This window comes from Podarcis liolepis, assembly GCF_965112155.1.
Source record: "Podarcis liolepis genome assembly, chromosome: 2".
Lineage (NCBI taxonomy): Eukaryota > Metazoa > Chordata > Lepidosauria > Squamata > Lacertidae > Podarcis > Podarcis liolepis.
The window spans coordinates 50,469,455-50,487,345 of record NC_139555.1 but is presented as its reverse complement, the minus strand read 5'-3'; the positions used below and the strand labels follow the sequence as shown (position 1 = coordinate 50,487,345).

Below are 17,891 nucleotides of genomic sequence, written 5' to 3'. Positions count from 1 at the left end.
AACCTTTGTAACCCGACCTGCCCTTCTCTTGGTTCTTTTATGTGACAAACAATTCTAGTATCATACCAGAGGTTAAATCACGATATCTTACTATTGCGGGTTCCTATGTTCAGTTACATTTGTCCACTGAGCATTCATTCAAGGATCTGTTGGCTAAAAACAGGTAAACTTGGAATCTAATCACCAGTGTGGGAGGCAATGCCTTGGATGGGGAGGGGGATGGCTGTACTATTCCTGCATGGAACATGGGAAGCTGCCTTATATTGAGTCAGACAACTGGGTGAGGGGTTTCTATACAATGACTGGCAATGGTCCTCCAGAATTTCAGACAGGGTGTCTCCCACCTAACCCTATCTGGAGATGTCGGGGATTGAACCTGGGACTTCCTGCATGCAAAGCAGATGCTCTGCTGGGGAGTCACCTACCCCAGCTGATGAGGGTCATGCCTACAAGCATTTTGCAATCCTGTATGGGCTCGTCCACACTTCTGCTTGTCCCATGCCTAGGAAGCATGGATCTGAGCAGTTTTCTGCTTGTTCCATGCTTTCCAGGCATGGGTCTGAGCAGTTTGGCCTTTCCCTCACTGCTTTCCCCTGGAAAACCTACTCTTTTGTGCTGAATCGGAACAAACAGCAATCCACAGAAAACCTGAGTGTCATTTGTGCCTATTCAGCACTAATGATTGGGTTTTCTGGGGGTTGGGTGGGCAGTGGGGCAAATGGAGGTGTGGATAAGTCCCATCTTTCTGCTTTTTTAGATGTGGAAGTCATTATGCCATGTTCACAGAGCAGACATTTTATGGCTAGCACTGACTGAACATTCTCAAAGTTCTATATGTGTCTACTGGTGGGAAAGAGTTGGTGATCTCTGCTTTAAAGTATGCCCTCCTGGTTGCCCAGTCCCCTTTTCAGCCCTTGGCTGTTTTTTTGTGTGTCCTGTTGACAGTGCTCCAGTGTCTCCTTCTGGGCCTGTTTTGGGATTTCCTCAGCAAATCTAATTTTTAATCTGCAGGCCTCCATTTGCATCATCCCAGAATACAAGGCTGCATCTAGTGCTAGAACTTTTAAAACATCAACATGGTCTTATAAGTTGCTTTTCTGTAGAAACCTTTGCTTAAAGCAATTCATCAAAATAAAATAAGCAAGCAGAAGTAACAGCACAGCTGAAAACCAACAGCCTAAAAAGTAAAACAGCTACCACACAGTAAAGAATGGTGTCTGGCTAGCAAATCCCACCCCTTCAAAACATGCAAGCTAAGCTTTGTTAAATGTTGTTGACATTAGATTTGTTAGCAACAGGAAGACAAATTTGGGAAGAAGATGCAAGGCAAATATGCTGAAGCCAGTGAATTATAACAGATTCTACTGATCTGACTGATAGAACTGGGGGATATGCTGTTATGCTATTCCTTCTTCTCAACCTTCCCAGGTCACCTTGAGGAAACCTACCTACAGCCACACACACTATCACAAAACCGCCGAGAGAGCCAGCTAGGCCACGAGAAAGCCATGCCATCAAATCTGAGAAGCTTGGCTGGCTGGCTGGCTGCTGCTTTTTGGAGTCATCGCCTGTGCCGCCCCCGGCATGATTATAAAGATGTGAAATTTAATAAACATGAATTAAACATTAAACCTCCCTCCTCCGCTGGTACAATTTGTGCTCCTTCCCAATCAAATCTGTTTTGATTTGGGGCTATTATGGTGCAAAAACCTGTAATTACCAAATGCTCAGAAATCAGCCTCTAGGGAGAGCTTATGTCCCCACCTGTCAGGCATAGCAGCAGGAATACAGACCGCAGTTTATATACTTTCCGGGACGTCTTTTCTTTTTAAAGCAAAGCCTGTTTGCTCATGGCTGTCATAAACCTCCAGACCATGCTTGTTAATAAGAGTAAATGAAGCTGCCCACGGGACGTTGCGCTGATGCTGGAACATGCTGAGGGTTTGCCAGTTAGTAAACAGGCTTTGAGGGAGTGCCTAGGACTGAGAGGTGGCCTACAGCCAAAGCTCAGTCAGCTGAGTTGCTGTTTGTGGCCTGCACTGCTCTCGGCTCCCCACAGGATTTTCCTATTGTGTGTGAAGGTGTTTCTTTTTTCCTGCAGCTGGCCCCCCTGCCAGGCCACAGGGCCCATTCATTTCCATCTAGAAATCTCTACAGCTGGCCTGCTGCCATCCCGGCAGGGGTTGCCTTGGATGCATATTCTCTTGTTTTGGAGCGCTGTGAGCGAATACACTCATCTGACTCCCGCTTGGACTCGCACACAGCCTGTGTGGCTGCAGTAAACAGAGCAGCGAGAGAATGGCAGCGAGGGAACGGAGCCCGGCCTGGCTCACAGACACTTACTTGCACACAGCTGAGAGGGCCAGCCAGTCCTCTGCACACATAGACACAAACAAGCCTGTGCTTCTGCAGCTGGAACGCAGTGGGTTGATCATTAACTCAGAGGCGGCAGCGGCGGCAGCAGCAGCAGCAGCGAGGCAGCTTAAACAAGTCGAGAAGTCCCCGGCTAATTAGCAGGTAAGACTTAAGAGGCAAAAAAGCCAAGGAGAGCTGACAGCAAGCGCTTTGCTGATGGAGGAGATGTCTTCCGAAAGGGCAGGGGCCAAGTCCTTGGAATTGTGTGCGTCTCACAAAATCTCCCGGGCAGCCATTAATCAGGGACGGCTGTCTCTCCCTGCATGGATGAGTGGGAAGGTTGCATAACCACATTCCAGATCCTGCACATTCACTGACTTCTGCAGGGAAGAGCAGGTGCCTGTCACAGGAGGCGGTAAAAGGAAAAGCTGCTTTTTCCATAGTTTTTAGAGAACCAATATGTTTGCCACTTTTTTTGGCTTTCTGGCAGCATCCCTGAGCATTTAACAGCTGCATGGCAAGTAGGGATTCTACAGGTGCGGTTGAGTTGTGGGAAGCATCGCCTGTTTTTAAGCTCCCCCTCCCAATTATTAACAGTACAGAAGCCCTGCTTGGGAAAAATGAACAACCCGAACTGGGTGGCAGCAGGACTCCTTCAGCAGGTACAGAAAGGGACTGTGGATGATGCAAGCTCCTGCCTGCCTGGTTTCTGTGTGGTGTTTGTACATGTTCAGAAAGTCCCTGCTGGGACTGTACCACTTCAGAGTGAAGGTCAGAGGTGGCATCTTTCCGCAGGGCCTGCAAGACAGAGCTGTTCCACCTGGCCTTTGGTTTAGACTCAGTCTGGCCCTGATGTTTCCATCCCCTTATGGCTTTGATTTATGGGCTACTATTAAAATGAGGCTGCATTTTAAATTGTATTTTAGCCCGTATTTTAATTAACCTTTTTTCCCCTATTATGTTTTATTGTAATTTTATTGGTGTTACCCACCCTGAGCCCAGTTCTGGCCAGGAAGGGCAGGGTATAAATAAAAAATTATTATTATTATTATTATTACATACTTTCCAGCAGCATCTGGAAAAATAGTATGTGTGAGAGAAGGCTACATTCAGAGACCCAGACATGGTAGAATTTTGCAGGCAGGTGAGAGCCCTCAGTCATGGAATTCTCTGAAGTGGCATGTCCCAAAAGAGTCATACCACATGATTTTTCTGAAAATGCAGATAGGTTCTTCTATTGGGCCCAACACAGAGTACTCAGCTTACTGTCATTATTCAGTGCTGTCACTTGCTTGCATTGCGCCATCTCTCGCTCTCATTTTTGCCATATGTTGATTGGAAAATTTGGGAGTTCTATAAAGCAGGCTGTTTCTCAGGTATATGTAGGGCCAGTGACTTGCCCAAAATAACAGACCAGTTCAGCAAGAAAGGTGGTATGAGTTCTTCCCTATTGACTAGCTTTTCATCCACCTCCAGTACTGTCAAAGTTATGCACTTTCAAGTCCATGTAGAAGCCTTCAGCCAAAGAATGGGCTGGTTAGTTCCGATCAGTAAGTGAAATTCAGCTTCCCAACATCGTTTTGCCCTTTGCTGCCCTCCCTATAGGGTTGCCATGTCACAATGTTCTGTTTTCACTGTCAGAGGCAGTATGCCTCTGAATACCAGTAGCTGTTGTGCTCAGGTCCTGCTTGTGGGATTTCCATAGCCATCTGGGCCTTTGGTCTGATCCAGCATCGCTCTTAATGCTACAGTGACAGTAGAAGCCACAGCTGGATGCAGCAAGGATGCAGTTCTTTGTGTCCAGATTCCGGACCCAACAGCTCCTGTTTCACTGACCCAGAGTCTACCAGAACCATCATTATCTTTTCACTTTCTGTACCTGTTGTCTTTACATCAAACAAGAAATTTTGGGCCAGGCCTACTGTTCTCCTTATCTTCCTTCATTCTTCCTGTCCCATCACTTACAGTTTCCTCATGTGTAGGAAAGAGATGTCATTAGCTTCTTGAACCTTCTGTGGAGAGACTGCCATGAATCCTAAATAAAAGAAAAAACAGTTCTTCTTACAAACATTTTAAGAGTACAACTCCAGATTCCTACAAAAAAGAAGACCTCATAGTCTCCTCTCCAAAGGCCTCTTTGGCAGTCATCAAAATTACGGTATATCAGACATTTATGCAACCTGTAAACAAGCTCAAATTCAGTCATTTAATTCCACAACTAGATAGTTAAAATTCCTGCAGCATGTTCAAAATTTCCACTGTAATTTTCTTGTTTAGCTCAGAATGCTTTGATCTGCTTGATTACCCCCCTCTGTTCATTCTTCTTCTTCTTCTTCTTCAGCACACATCAGGTGGCCTCCTCAGGCCCAGCACTTGGCGATTGCTTCAAAATCAATAGATGGTCCAGGGGAAAACAAACTCTTCCATACTGTGATGAGAGCTGACACAGGTTCAACTGTTGTTTCTCTTGAAGATCTTCTTTCAGGGGTCTTGCCTTGTGATTCTGGTTGGAACATTTTGTCCGTGCCTCTCTTGCTTTCACTTTGAAACAAGTCTTACAGAGAGTTCAGGGAAGAAGCTATCAGTTTCATTTCCTTCAATTTTCTGCCAGCAGGAAAGAAATAAGACAAAGGGAGGAGGCATGCTTCTTTCAATAAACAAGTGTTCCCCACTCTTTCTGTAACAAATGGCACATATTTTAAAATCAACCTCTTTCACCCTCAGAAATGTATTTCAGAAGGTCTGCTGCAAAGTTTGTAGAACTGAGGGAGGGCAACCCTTGTATACTGGGGGTAAAATCCTTAGTAGCAAAAATATTATATTTTCAGATATTTGGACACATGAGTCTCTTCCACAGACCCAACTGCATATCTTTTTTGCTCACATAACAACAACAATGACAAAAGGCACAATCAAATTAAGCAATATCAGACTTGTAGATTTGACAATTCCTAACACACTATGTGCTGGAGGAGTCCATATAGTGGCAGTGTTTGCACACTGCTTTTAAAAAAGAGTCAAACTTAGGTATGGTTTAAAGGTGACTGTGCAGCATGCTGGTACAGTGGTACCTCAGGTTACATACGCTTCAGGTTACACACTCCGCTAATCCAGAAATAGTGCTTCAGGTTAAGAACTTTGCTTCCGGATAAGAACAGAAATCGTGCTCCAGTGGCGCGGCAGCAGCAGGAGGCCCCATTAGCTGAAGTGATGCTTCAGGTTAAGAACAGTTTCAGGTTAAGAACGGACCTCCAGAACGAATTAAGTACTTAACCCAAGGTACCACTGTACACAGAGCAGAAACTCGTGCTTGTTCACCCCTCCCCTCCCCTGCTCCTGCTGCTCTTGTGCTGCCAAGATGGGCTTATAGTCTCCCCCAAAGAGTGGAACAAACCGAGGTTATGTTCTTGTGGTTTTTTTGAGAGACACAAGACACAAGCCTAGGTTCAGACAGCACAGCAGGAGCAGGAGAGGAGTGAAGTGATTGTGATTGTGATTTTCACCCCATGCAGCAGCATGCAGTACATTCACCTTTCAGTCACAGTTGAGCTTAACTATGGTTTAAAGCAGGCATAGGCAAACTCGGCCCTCCAGATGTTTTGGGACTATAATTCCCATCATCCCTGACTACTGGTCCTGTTAGCTAGGGATGATGGGAGTTGTAGGCCAAAAACATCTGGAGGGCCGAGTTTGCCTATGCCTGGTTTAAAGTGAAGCCAGCATTCCCCAGAAATGCATCATTATTAATCCTTCCAGCTACAGCTAAACCTCTGCATCCACTGTAAGGCAAAAATGGCTGGCATCAAAACAGAAGGAATATTCAAGTGACTTAAAAAACAACAACCCCAAAAACAATAGGGTGAAAGCTTAGGGTGATAATGGAAAATAAAGGGGACTGTGTTTTGCCATCTGCCTTCATTACAATAGGAATATGCCTACCAAGTCTGGCACCAACCTGTTTTGAAAGTTGATAGTATTAGTCACATATGTTGTCTTGTGTCATTACAGTGATGAGGATTATGCTACAGCAAATGTGGGGAACCTCTCACACTCCAGATATTGCTGAACTTCAACTCCCATCATTCCTGGCCATTGGCCATGCTTATTGAGGCTGGTGGGAGTTGTATTTCAGCTACATCTTAAGTGCCAAATATTCCCACCTGTGCTGTGGAATGCAACCATTTTTTTCCTAGCAGTTTTCTGTTTCTGTAATAACTTCAAGACAGGCAGTAATTGAATAGGTAAAGTTTCTCATCAACTTTACCTCCTGAACTTCCCTGTTGCACAGCTGTTAAAAGTACACAAACTCTGTCAATGTAGCAAACCTAGTTTATACCTAATAACCAGGGTCTTTATACTTTAAAAGGTACATAGTTCCCCTTATGAGCCCTGATGAAGGGCAGCAGCAATCAGTTGATAGGTAGTTCTGTTGTCTCCATCACTAAAATACTGTATGGCCGGACTGCACCTTTGGAACTTTTACCTCCTTCAGAACCTTTAACTGAGACCTTGGACTCAGCTACCTTAATAAAGAAAAAGCATTTTATATGTGTTATAACACTCTGACACCAGATGGTGCTGTGGAGTCCCATCTTTCTCCAACGTGATTTCCCGTTTACAACACGTTTTCCTGAAACGCTTTTTGGATGTGTCTAGATCCAGCCCCTTTGTCATCACAGCACAGATTGGGAATTATCAATTTTTGTGATTGTGGGTTATCTCATTACTTGAGCCTTCCCAGGAGCCTTTCTTCTGGTCCCAGGCCTAGGAACCCTGGACAGGTTCTCAACTACATTAACCTATTTTAGAAATGGGAAGTCTCAGTCCATCTTGCTCTCTTTTTTTGCTTTTGCTTCTTTATTCCAATATCATCTCTCTAAAATGTCCACCAGCATAATGGCGTACAAACAGAACAAAAGGTTCCAGGCTTGACAAGTGCATCTGTTCTCAGGTAAAGCAGCCCCTTTGCAGTCAGAATCCAGGAGGATAGAATAATGATGACCGGGGTTCCAGCTTTCTATTTGCTGCCTTTCTGTTGCATTAATAAATAGTGTTTGAATTATTCAAGGGAAAGGAAGCTTCTACATACGAGCCATCTGTGGTTCCCCTTGCTAGATTCAATAGATTTTAAAGTGTCTTTTGCAATAGCTAGCCTGCAGTGAATACAATTGATCAACAGCAGCAATCAGATAAAAATAACCCAGCACTATGGATGTATGGCACAGACTGGCACGCTGTTCAGAATATAATACTGTAGTGTAAAGACACGGTCTTGTGGTGCGCAGAAATCTTCTCTATGGTCTGTTTATTTATGTGGACCATTTCCATTCAGCTCTTAAGTCTTCTGGTTTTATTTTAGGGGTGAGGATGCTATACACACAAAAATGTGCACGTTACTGATTTTCAGTAGGATATACAGGGAACTTTTCTCAAGGCATACTGAAATTTTGTCAGCTTACGGAGAATGAATGTTTTGTCAAGTGAGAATATTGTTACACTTTTTTCAAGCAGTGAGAAATTCTAGGAGTACAATGCTTACCCAGGTTCGGTTTCTTTTGGAAGGAGATCACTGGAATCTTATGGGGTTCTGTATTATTCTGTATGGAAATCAGCCCTGAGTGCTCACTGGAAGGACAAATCGTGAAGCTGAGGCTCCAATACTTTGGCCACCTCATGAGAAGAGAAGACTCCCTGGAAAAGACCCTGATGTTGGGAAAGATGGAGGGCACAAGGAGAAGGGGACGACAGAGGACGAGATGGTTGGACAGTGTTCTTGAAGCTACCAGCAGGAGTTTGACCAAACTGCGGGAGGCAGTGGAAGACAGGAGTGCCTGGCGTGCTCTGGTCCATGGGGTCACGAAGAGTCAGACACGACTAAACGACTAAACAACAACAACAATTATTCTGTATAATGCTGTACTTCTGTGTGATCATTTGGGAAATTGCCTTGGTCTAAATCAGTTGCTTCAGATCTATTTGGCTGTGTTTGGTTAGTTTGCAAATATTTTGGTTCCCTAGAAGGGTGACAGCCTACTGGTTAGGGAGTTGGGTTTGACTCTGGACTCCTTAACCTTGACAAGTCCTACCATGCAGGCTGCTCCTGGTTTAAATCTTGCAATAGACAGCAAAATCCCAGCTCTCCATCTGATCTCCAGTCTTAAGAAAGTCCCAGCTCTGGGTGCAATCAACCAGAAATCGCCTTTAAAAAATGATTTACTTGGCAACTTTTGTCACTGACTTATTATTGATATCATTATTATTATTATTATTATTATTATTATTATTATTATTATTATTATTACTCCACCCATCTGGCTGGGTCTCCCCAGCCACTCTGGGCAGCTTCTAGCACATATAAAAACATATATTGGCAGTGCTGGTTTTGTGACCCATATTAGATCAGCCCACGACCCAAGTAGTGGGTCCCGGCCCCCCAGCTGAAGTTCACTGCTTTACACTATTATTATTACTATTTATTGAATTTGTATATGGCCCTTAGTCAGAAGACCATAGGGCAGTTTACAACATACAACACAAATATAACGTTGTATAGAAGTCCTTAGTAAAAGTCATACAACATGGGTGCTTTATGGGTAAGATGACACTTAACACTCCAGGAGCGTTTGGGTTGCCACTTTGGGCAACAGGATGTGGACAGCATAGTAAGGGAGTCCCTCACAAAACTTCTGGCTCCATTAACCCTCTGTCTAATTTTACAACAATATAATATTCTCCAAGATAGTGCATCTGTTTTTATTGAGAATAACATGCTGAATCCACCAATTTGCAAACTTTATTTTTGGGGTTTTTTTAGAAACTTATTTGCAAGCTACACACTCCTCCTGTCCTGTCCTGAAGCATGTTTCCACATGCTAGTGAATGCTAAGTGGCTTACATGGGTGGCGGCAGAACCCAACCATCAAAATAGTCTGAAAGGCTATCTCACAATTCCAGGCCAACATCAAAATTTGCTCTTTAGTGATTTTAAGTATATTATGTAGATATATATTGTACAATGGTGCCCCGCAAGACGAATGCCTCGCAGAAGGAAAACTCGCTAGACGAAAGAGTTTTCCGTTTTGGAGGTGCTTCGCAAAACAAATTTCCTATGGGCTTGCTTTGCAAGACGACAATGTCTTGCGAGTTCCTACTGGTTTTTTTCCTCCCCCCCTTTTTCTAAGCCGCTAAGCCGCTTATCAGCTGATCCGATCAGCAGATAAGCCGCTAAAAGCCGCTAATAGCGCTAATCTGCTAATCCTTCAATGGGCTTGCTTCGCAAGACGAAAAAACCGCTAGACGAAGAGATCACAGAACGGATTCTTTTCGTCTTGCGAGGCACCACTGTAACTTGATTCAAGGGTGGAGATGTGTCATTGTAGCACAAACCACTTCAGGGGCATCTTAGGGGAACGTTATGCAATTCTCAGCTCAGGGTACCTGTTGTGTACCTGTTGTGTAAATGCTGGAATATAAATCTACTAATTCAATAAATTAAGACACCTAGTAACTTTCAGGGCACAGACAAGATTACAATAAGCAGCTTCCTTGGTTCACAACTGAAATGTGGTGGCATTGCTGCCCTACAGAAGCTCTCTGCTAATGGGTGGAGCAGCTAGCCTCATGGCAGAGCATAGGCAGTATGACATTTGCAAAATAATGAACCCAGCAGCATGTTCCCACTGAAGTGTAGAGTTAGAATGGGCCTGAAGATTATTAAGTGGATTATGTGCACTCATGGCCCGCCTTTTCCTCTTGTGTCTCCCTCTCTCTTTATAGCTCCCAATATGGCAAATGACAGCACAGATGAACTGACAGCTGAGGAGATACCAGAGGCTGAACCCATATATGAAACTCTGACATTCCTGGACAAAACAGAGCAGAACCAACGGCTGGCTGTGGAGGAGCTCATCAACACAGAGACCAGTTATGTACAGAACCTTCAGCTGTGTATTTCAGATATCCGTAATCACCTCCAGAAAAAGCAGGTGAGGCAGATCCTCCACACCAGGGGGTGCCCACCCCAGACGATGATGCACATCAACTTCCATCATTGCCAGAATGATGGGAGTTGTGGTCCAGCATCATCTGGAGGGCACCAGGTTGGCTATCCCTCCTCTACACATTTCCATGGGAGTGAATCGTGCAGCAAAATGTTTTTAAAATCCGCAACAGGCAATCTCAAATTCTGAAAATAACGACGCATTAAGGAACTTAAGAAAGCTAAGCATTTGTTCCTAGTAGTGAAATTCAGAACTTGGAGTAGGCTAAGGCCATGCTACATATTTAACAATGGATTAACAGTCAATCCCTCTTCACAGGGAACTCTGTGAATTGTAGCTTGGCAGGTGAGGGAAGGTTTCCTAACAATTTGAAGCACCTTTCACAAACTACAGCTCCCAGAATTGTTTGGGGGAAGCCATGTCTGTTTAAAGTGGCATCATAGTACTTTAAATATATGGTGTGGATGTAGTCTAAGAAGCTACCATGATAGTCGGTGTGTAGGCTGCAGTGTGAGATGCTTTGGGTAACAGTAACATCTTTGGGGAGATGCTGTACATTATAGACTAAGACAAGACAGTTCTTAAGCTGGTGCTATACCTTTCCCCAGTCCCTTCTACAGCAGTGCAGAGTACCTGGCTATTTAGAGGTCTGTCTACAGGTGGCCATTGGGTCCTGTTGTCAGCAAGTTTTCTCCTGGTAGATGGTGACAATTAAGCACCATCTTTGGTGCATCCGTTCTGCAAGGATGTGATCTCTGTTTCTGTAGTCCCAGAATGCATAGGTGTTTGATTCTAGATGTACCCTTAGAAGCAAGATTCGGATTACTGTTCAAACAGTAATCATTTGCTCACTCATGGCCACAGAGAGAAAGAACTGATGCATTCTCCTAATCTATTATGCCTTTTAGCTACCTGAGATTGACCTGGAAGGACTTTTCTCCAATATAGATGATGTCCTGCACATCTCCAGACGTTTCCTGAAAGGACTTGAAGCTGCAGTGAACCAGGAGCACGAGCAGCTCTACCGTATCAGTGAGTGGGAATATAACAACCAGCCATCTGAGACAGATGTTATTAAATCAGTGATATGCTTTGTGTTACATTAACTTCTGTTTATTGCTAGCAATAATTGCTGTGATGCTGACCAGCCAGATGGATGGGATATAAAGATGATGATGATGATTATTATTATTATTAATTCCTCCTGTGTTTTCAATATTGATCCTACCATCTGTAGAAGCAGAAAATAATTACTCTGAAGGTGTTTACATGGCCAAGGAGCAAAACAAACTTTGGTAATTTGTGCTAAGATTTAATTCATAACCCCAAATCATGGACAGGACAAAGGTCATAGCACAGCTTCACTGGTAATGCTATTGCACTAATCCATTAAGAAAGGGGAACTATAACTACACTGCATAGGTTGCACAGCTAGAACAGAAGAAGTGCAGGGAAATCATCAAGGTTCCAACCAATTAGCAAAACATAAAGAGGAGTCCTCAGGCAACTGCTACCTGAGCCAACCATGCATTGTTTTCTAAGCTACAGTTTTCCTGGGCTTCTAGGTCATTCTTTTGTGAAGATAAAACAGATGCCCTTTATACATTTCCCCAGCTGAATGGGAACTGCTTGTGTGTAAGGCATTCCCACATAACTGGGTGAAAGTTGACATGGTTTCACCATATTTAAACGACTGATTGACTGCACCTTTCTCATGGAATTGGCACAATGCTGTGAAAGGGTTGCTAATTCTGGGAGTTGGGGTGGGCAGGAAAAAGGTGATCAAAACCTAGCCTTGTAGTAGGGTCCTAAACATTCTCACAGCTGCACAGGAGTTGCTCACGGACAAGTAACTCCCACATGTTTAGGGGAACGTCTAAAGGGCAGTATGGTCTGTACTAATTCTTTAGGTCATCACAACATGTTTTCATGTTAGCTCATTAATTATTATTATTATTATTTATTATTTAGTTGTTGTTGTTGTTGTTGTTGTTGTTGTTGTTGTTGTTGTTGTTGTTGTTATATTTATACCCCGCCCATCTGGCTGGGTTTCCCCAGTCACTCTGGGCGGCTCGTAACAGAGGACTAAAAACAGAATAAAATTTCAAACATCAACAACTTCCCAAAAACAGGGCTGCCTTCAAACGTCTTCTAAAAGTCATGTAGTTGTTTATTTCCTTGACATCTGATGGGAGGGCGTTCCACAGAGCGGGTGCCACTACCAAAAAGGCCCTCTGCCTGGTTCCCTGTAACCTCACTTCTTGCAGTGAGGGAACCACCAGAAGGCCCTTAGCGCTGGGCCTCAGTGTCAGGGCTGAACAATGGGGGTGGAGACGCTCCTTCAGGTATACTGGGCCGAGGCTGTTTAGGACTTTAATGGTCAGCAGCAACACTTTGAATTGTGCTTGGAAACATACTGGGAGCCAATGTAGGTCTTTAAGGACTGGCGTAATATGGTTTCGGCAGCCACTCCCAGACACCAGTCTGGTTGCTGCATTCTGGATTAGTTGTAGTTTCCAGGTCACCTTCAAAGGTAGCCCCATGTAGAACTCATTGCAGTAATCCAAGCAGGAGCTAACTAGAGCATGCACCACTTTGGCCAGACACTCTGTGGGAAGGCAGGGTCTCAGCCTGCATACTCAGCCTGGTAGACGCTGCCCTGGACACAGAATTGACCTGCACCTCAATGGACAGCTGTGATTCCAAAATGACTCCCAGGCCGTGCACCTTGTCTTTCAGGGGCACAGTTACCCCATTCAGGACCAGGGAGTCCCCCACACCTGCTCGCCTCCTGTCCCCCCAAAATAGTACTTCTGTCTTGTCAGGATTCAACCTCAATCTGTTAGCCACCATCCATCCTCCAACTGCCTCCAGGCACTCACACAGTACCTTCATTGCCTTCACTGGTTCTGATTTGAAAGAGAGGTAGAGCTGGGTTTCATCTGCATACTGATGAACACCCAGCCCAAAACCCCTGATGATGTCTCTCAGCGACTTCATATAGATGTTAAAAAGCATGGGGGAGAGGACGGAACCCTGAGTTCACCCCACTGAAAGCCCAGGGGTCTGAACACTCATTCCCCAACACCACTTTCTGGACATGGCACAGGAGGAAGGAGTGGAAACACTGTATAACATTGCCCCTTTCCTTTTTTAGCAGCATATCCTGTCAATGATTCCTTACTGGGAAAATGATGCTGATGAAATACAAAAGAGTTCTGCCATCTAATAGTTTGTAGAACAACTTCCGCGAGGGAAGAGAAAGTTGTCAGCTTGGCAGGGATTAAAACTTCCCACAGTGACAAGCTGAAGACTAGGAAGAGGACCCAGGTGGTAGGGAAGCTAAAGGTAGGGAGCCCAGAGCAAAGGAGATTGAAGGCAGTGGGTCAGCTTGGTAATTTAAACACTGGACTTATTGATGTTATGTTTCAATTTTAACTAACTTGCCGGCTCTGGATACAGGCTTTTAGTTTTTCATAAAAAGGAGAAGGGGGCCTCTTATGTTCCATAGGTAAGGATCAAGGATTAATTGTTTAGAGGACAATTATTGCTGCTGTTACTTTGGTGGTTCTGAGGGTTTTCTTAGGCACCTGTCTTAGAGATGTGATTGATGTGCTGCAGAATCAATATTGTACCTTTGCTATGGTAGGCACCTTATTCCAAGAGCTCAAAGAGGAGATGGAGAACATCTATAAAATTTATTGTGGTGACTATGATCAAGCTCTTCTACTGCTGGAGATTTACAGGAATGAGCCAAGGCTGCAGAAAGAGATTGTGGATACCCTGACTGTCACAGTGTAAGTAGCTCCCTTGATAGTCAGAAACATGTGACCCAGACTTCAAATGTGAAATAGAAGTAGGCTTGTGAATGGTTGTCTACTTAAGGGGGAGCCAATGTGATGCTCTCCAGATGTTGTGGACCACAACTGCCATCATCCCTCGTTGTTAGCTATCCTGGCTGGGGCTGATGGGAGTTGTAGTCCAACAACATCCAGAGGGCACCACATTATTTCTGGTTTACTTGCCCTCCACAATGTATAGTTACTCCTCACACTCTTCTTGCTTCTGTTGCCTGTGTCATTGTTGGTGGTTAATCCGAAGGTCCACCAATGGCAACGAGGAACTGAACCAGGAACTTCTGTTTTTCAACCTATTCAGCAGTGTGTTTCTGGATATGGCTAAAAAGATCATGGCCATGTTGTGATGCAGTGCCCACTCAGAGGCCCTGCTGCAGGCAGCTATTCCCAGGCACTGTTACTTCTTCCTTCCATCTGTTGGAGAAGAATCAATCCCAGGGTGAGTTCGTTAGCTAAACAAACATGACACTGTGTGTAATGAGGCAAGGACATCAGTCAGTGGCTGGCAGCATCTGTGTCCTTCAGGTCAGTCCATCACTTCAGCTGGCTGAGACTGTTATCTGAGTGACTGAGCACGGCTGTGAGAGGCGACAGTTCTCTTTTGCAAATGAGCAAGGACAAGCTCCCCAAACCAGAGAGTGGAAATCTGCCAAGGTCTACGCAGGTCAATGGAACAAAGCGTACATTAGTTCACTCCAGCTAGTTTCTAGCCCTGAATCGGTGTGTGTGTGTGTGTGTGTGTGTGCGCGCGTGTGGAATCAGTAAGAGAATCAACAGAGAATAAAGGGCAAGAGCAGAGTGCAAATATGGTCTATGTTACATCTTCCCACTGTTGTTCCATTAATTTCTTATAGTTCCCAGCATCCAGCGTCCATGATGTGCCATGCATATGTGGCAGCATTCAGTGTTCAACCCCATACTGTGGCCTCCATTGCCAAGAACTAAAGGCCTCTTGGCCCCCCTCCTGCAATTCTTCACATAACAACTGATTTATGGAATTCACTGCCATAAGGTGTTATGACCACCAGCTTAGGTGGTTTAAAGGATTATACAAATTCATCATGTAGGAGATGTCTATCAATTGATATTGCTATGGGTAGCTATACTATCCCCATATTCAGAGGCAGTGTGCTGCTGAATACCAGTGGTTGGGGAGCAACAACAGGGGGCGGCTCTTGCTTTTGTGCCCTGCTTGTGGTCTTCCTAAAAGTATCTGGTTGGGCACTGCTGAAACAAGATGCTGGAAGATGAAGCCTTGCACTGGTCACGGATGGCCTCATTCATAATGTCAATGTAACAGCAGCAAGTGAATTCTCCAGGCCCTGCTGCAAGGTGTAACCAGTTAACATGGCAATGGTACAATCACCATGCACCATGACAGAATAACTAGGCACCAGGCAATGGTTCCAGTTTTCTTACAGCTTCAACAAACATACAAAATCAAACTAGTAGGGTACAATTGCTGCATGGGCGTAGCCAGGATTTATGTTAATAGGGGCAGGGCGGACCAAGCTACCTGTGACGTGATTGGTCAATTCACAGAATTCAGGCCTATCACTCAGTAGGATTGCCAGCTGTGTCACTAGAATCCGCCACAGCATCATCCAAGTGACCTCAGCAAACGTTTCAATTTCAAATATTCTGATTCTTTCTACTTTTAGTTAAGTACTGTTATTTATTGACTCCCCCCCCCCCCCCAGCTACACACATGAGCTCCTGCCTGTTTATATTGCTAGAGAAACCTAGGGAATCACTAGGCTAGTAAGTTCTGAAGCCTGCTTAAATTTTGCTGTCCTTCTGCATCTCTTGGACAGGCCTCACATTGGGGCTTCAGACCTGAGCTTCTTCCTGGTGATGCCAGTGCAACGGGTCACAAAATACCCACTGCTGCTTCAGAAGATATTGGAAAATACCCCAGTCAGCGACAGTGCCTATGGAGCTCTCCAAGCTGCAGCTGCTGCTATGACAGACGTCAATGCCAATATCAATGAGTACAAAAGACGCAAGGAAGTAGGTGAGGGAAATGGATGCTCTCTGGACACCATCTGCTCTACTCCAGGAGCCCTGTACTGTGTGGGTGGTTTCAGTCACTTGGGCTTGTTTATTCTCCTGAAGCCACTCTGGGCATACATTTGATGCCTGCTTGTGGGACTCTGAGGTCTACATTGAGTGGGTTACCCCAAGGATGGCTGTGTCTCAATAATGACAAGAAAAAATGCAGACAGTGTAGAAAAGAAAATATTTTTTAAAAATGGTTGTATTGAGCTGTTTTACTCAGAGTAAGCCCACTGAAATTAATGAACATGGCAAACTTACTTGTTTTATTTAATTATTTCATATAATTTATAAACAGTTTGAGTGTAGAAAAAAAATCCTCACAGCAGTTTTCAGAAAGAGTGAAACAAATTTTTAAGTAAAAGCAGTTTAAAACAGACATCTGAAACATTCAAATAATAATTAAAATCAGCAATAAGCTAAACACAGATTAAAATACATGCAGGCATTCTATATATCTTGGTAGGATTGCCTAAACAAAAATGTTTTTAGCAGGTACCAAAAAGAGTACAGTGGATGCGCTGATGTCCAACTTAGTTGAATATCATTCAGTAACTCTAACGTCAGTTCCACCTCTGCACTGAGAGTAGTTTGCTAAACCAGCCCTAAGAAAATTAATAGGCTAAGAATCAGGAACCATATACTGACAATTGGCTATGGATCTGAACCATCCAAATCCAAATCATTATTACGGTCATAGACCTCCATAAGTAAAAGCACCTCCATACATAAATGAAACATGCTAGATAGGCAATAGGCAACTGCAGAAGTAGAGGGTACATACACTCATTCTCTCAATTACAGTAGACCAGCATAAGATAAAGACACACAATAGACAGCATGATCTCTTGATAGCTAATTTCTTGCTCAGTGTTATGGATGCCCACGCACACACAAACACAATCATGCAAACACATGAGGAAAGCATCCTTCCATTTTGCTTTGGAGCTGTTGCCCAGTTGCACCTGAGGAGTTGGGCTGAGGATCCCCTGTCGAGCTGGGAGCACTCAGCGGCAAAGTTAGCACTGAAGCAAAAGGGGCAGAGTGTGCCCCTTAACTGTGGTCTCAGAAGATGGGCACAGTACATGCTAAAAAAACCAAAGGCAGCCATTTTCTCTCATTAAAAAACCCCACAGTAGGGCAATTCCTTTTTTAGGCCAACCAAAATTTCACAAAACAGTGTGCAAGGTTTTGAGTCCTCTGCAACTCTTCACCAGGCTAGATGGTAAACAAAGCAGAGTGAAAGGGTAACAGGGAAGGGTAACAGAAAGAGACGAGAGGTGTGTGATAATCCCAATAATTAATTAATATGCTGCTTCCTTGAAAGTGGTCAACCTAAGAAATAATTTTCTTACCAATCCTTTTTGAATGCAACAGTTGTACTAATGTTGATGTACTAATGAAGAACTGTAACAGAAAAGCAAATAAAAATTAAAATAAAATAAAATAAAATAAAAAGAAAGAAAATGGCCAACTCAGCAAATCCTTCATGGCAATCTCAGGGCCAGTTTTAATTGAAAGATAGCTGATACTTCAAAACAGGACAAGGTGCTTCTCCACCACCAAAGCCATGTCTCAGAAACTATAGTCTTCTTTTTGTATTGGGACGGTGTTCTGTATCACC

General features: G+C 44.1%; 1 protein-coding gene across 8 annotated transcripts in view; it reads left to right on the top strand.

Annotated features, from left to right (window-relative positions):
* Positions 1–17,891, top strand: part of ARHGEF37 (Rho guanine nucleotide exchange factor 37) — a 47,539-nt gene that overhangs the window by 12,173 nt on the left and 17,475 nt on the right. For 3 of the 8 annotated variants that reach the window (XM_083482083.1, XM_083482081.1, XM_083482078.1), the window contains exons 2-5: positions 10,132–10,340; positions 11,264–11,387; positions 14,005–14,152; positions 16,027–16,226. In XM_083482083.1, coding sequence (XP_083338209.1) covers positions 10,140–10,340; positions 11,264–11,387; positions 14,005–14,152; positions 16,027–16,226 — 673 coding nt within the window. In that variant the 5' untranslated portion in view covers positions 10,132–10,139. Of the gene's footprint in view, positions 1–1,993; positions 2,518–9,174; positions 9,231–10,131; positions 10,341–11,263; positions 11,388–14,004; positions 14,153–16,026; positions 16,227–17,891 lie in introns of those variants that run through there. The other 5 variants (XM_083482080.1, XM_083482082.1, XM_083482077.1 and 2 more) reach the window with 5 other exon arrangements.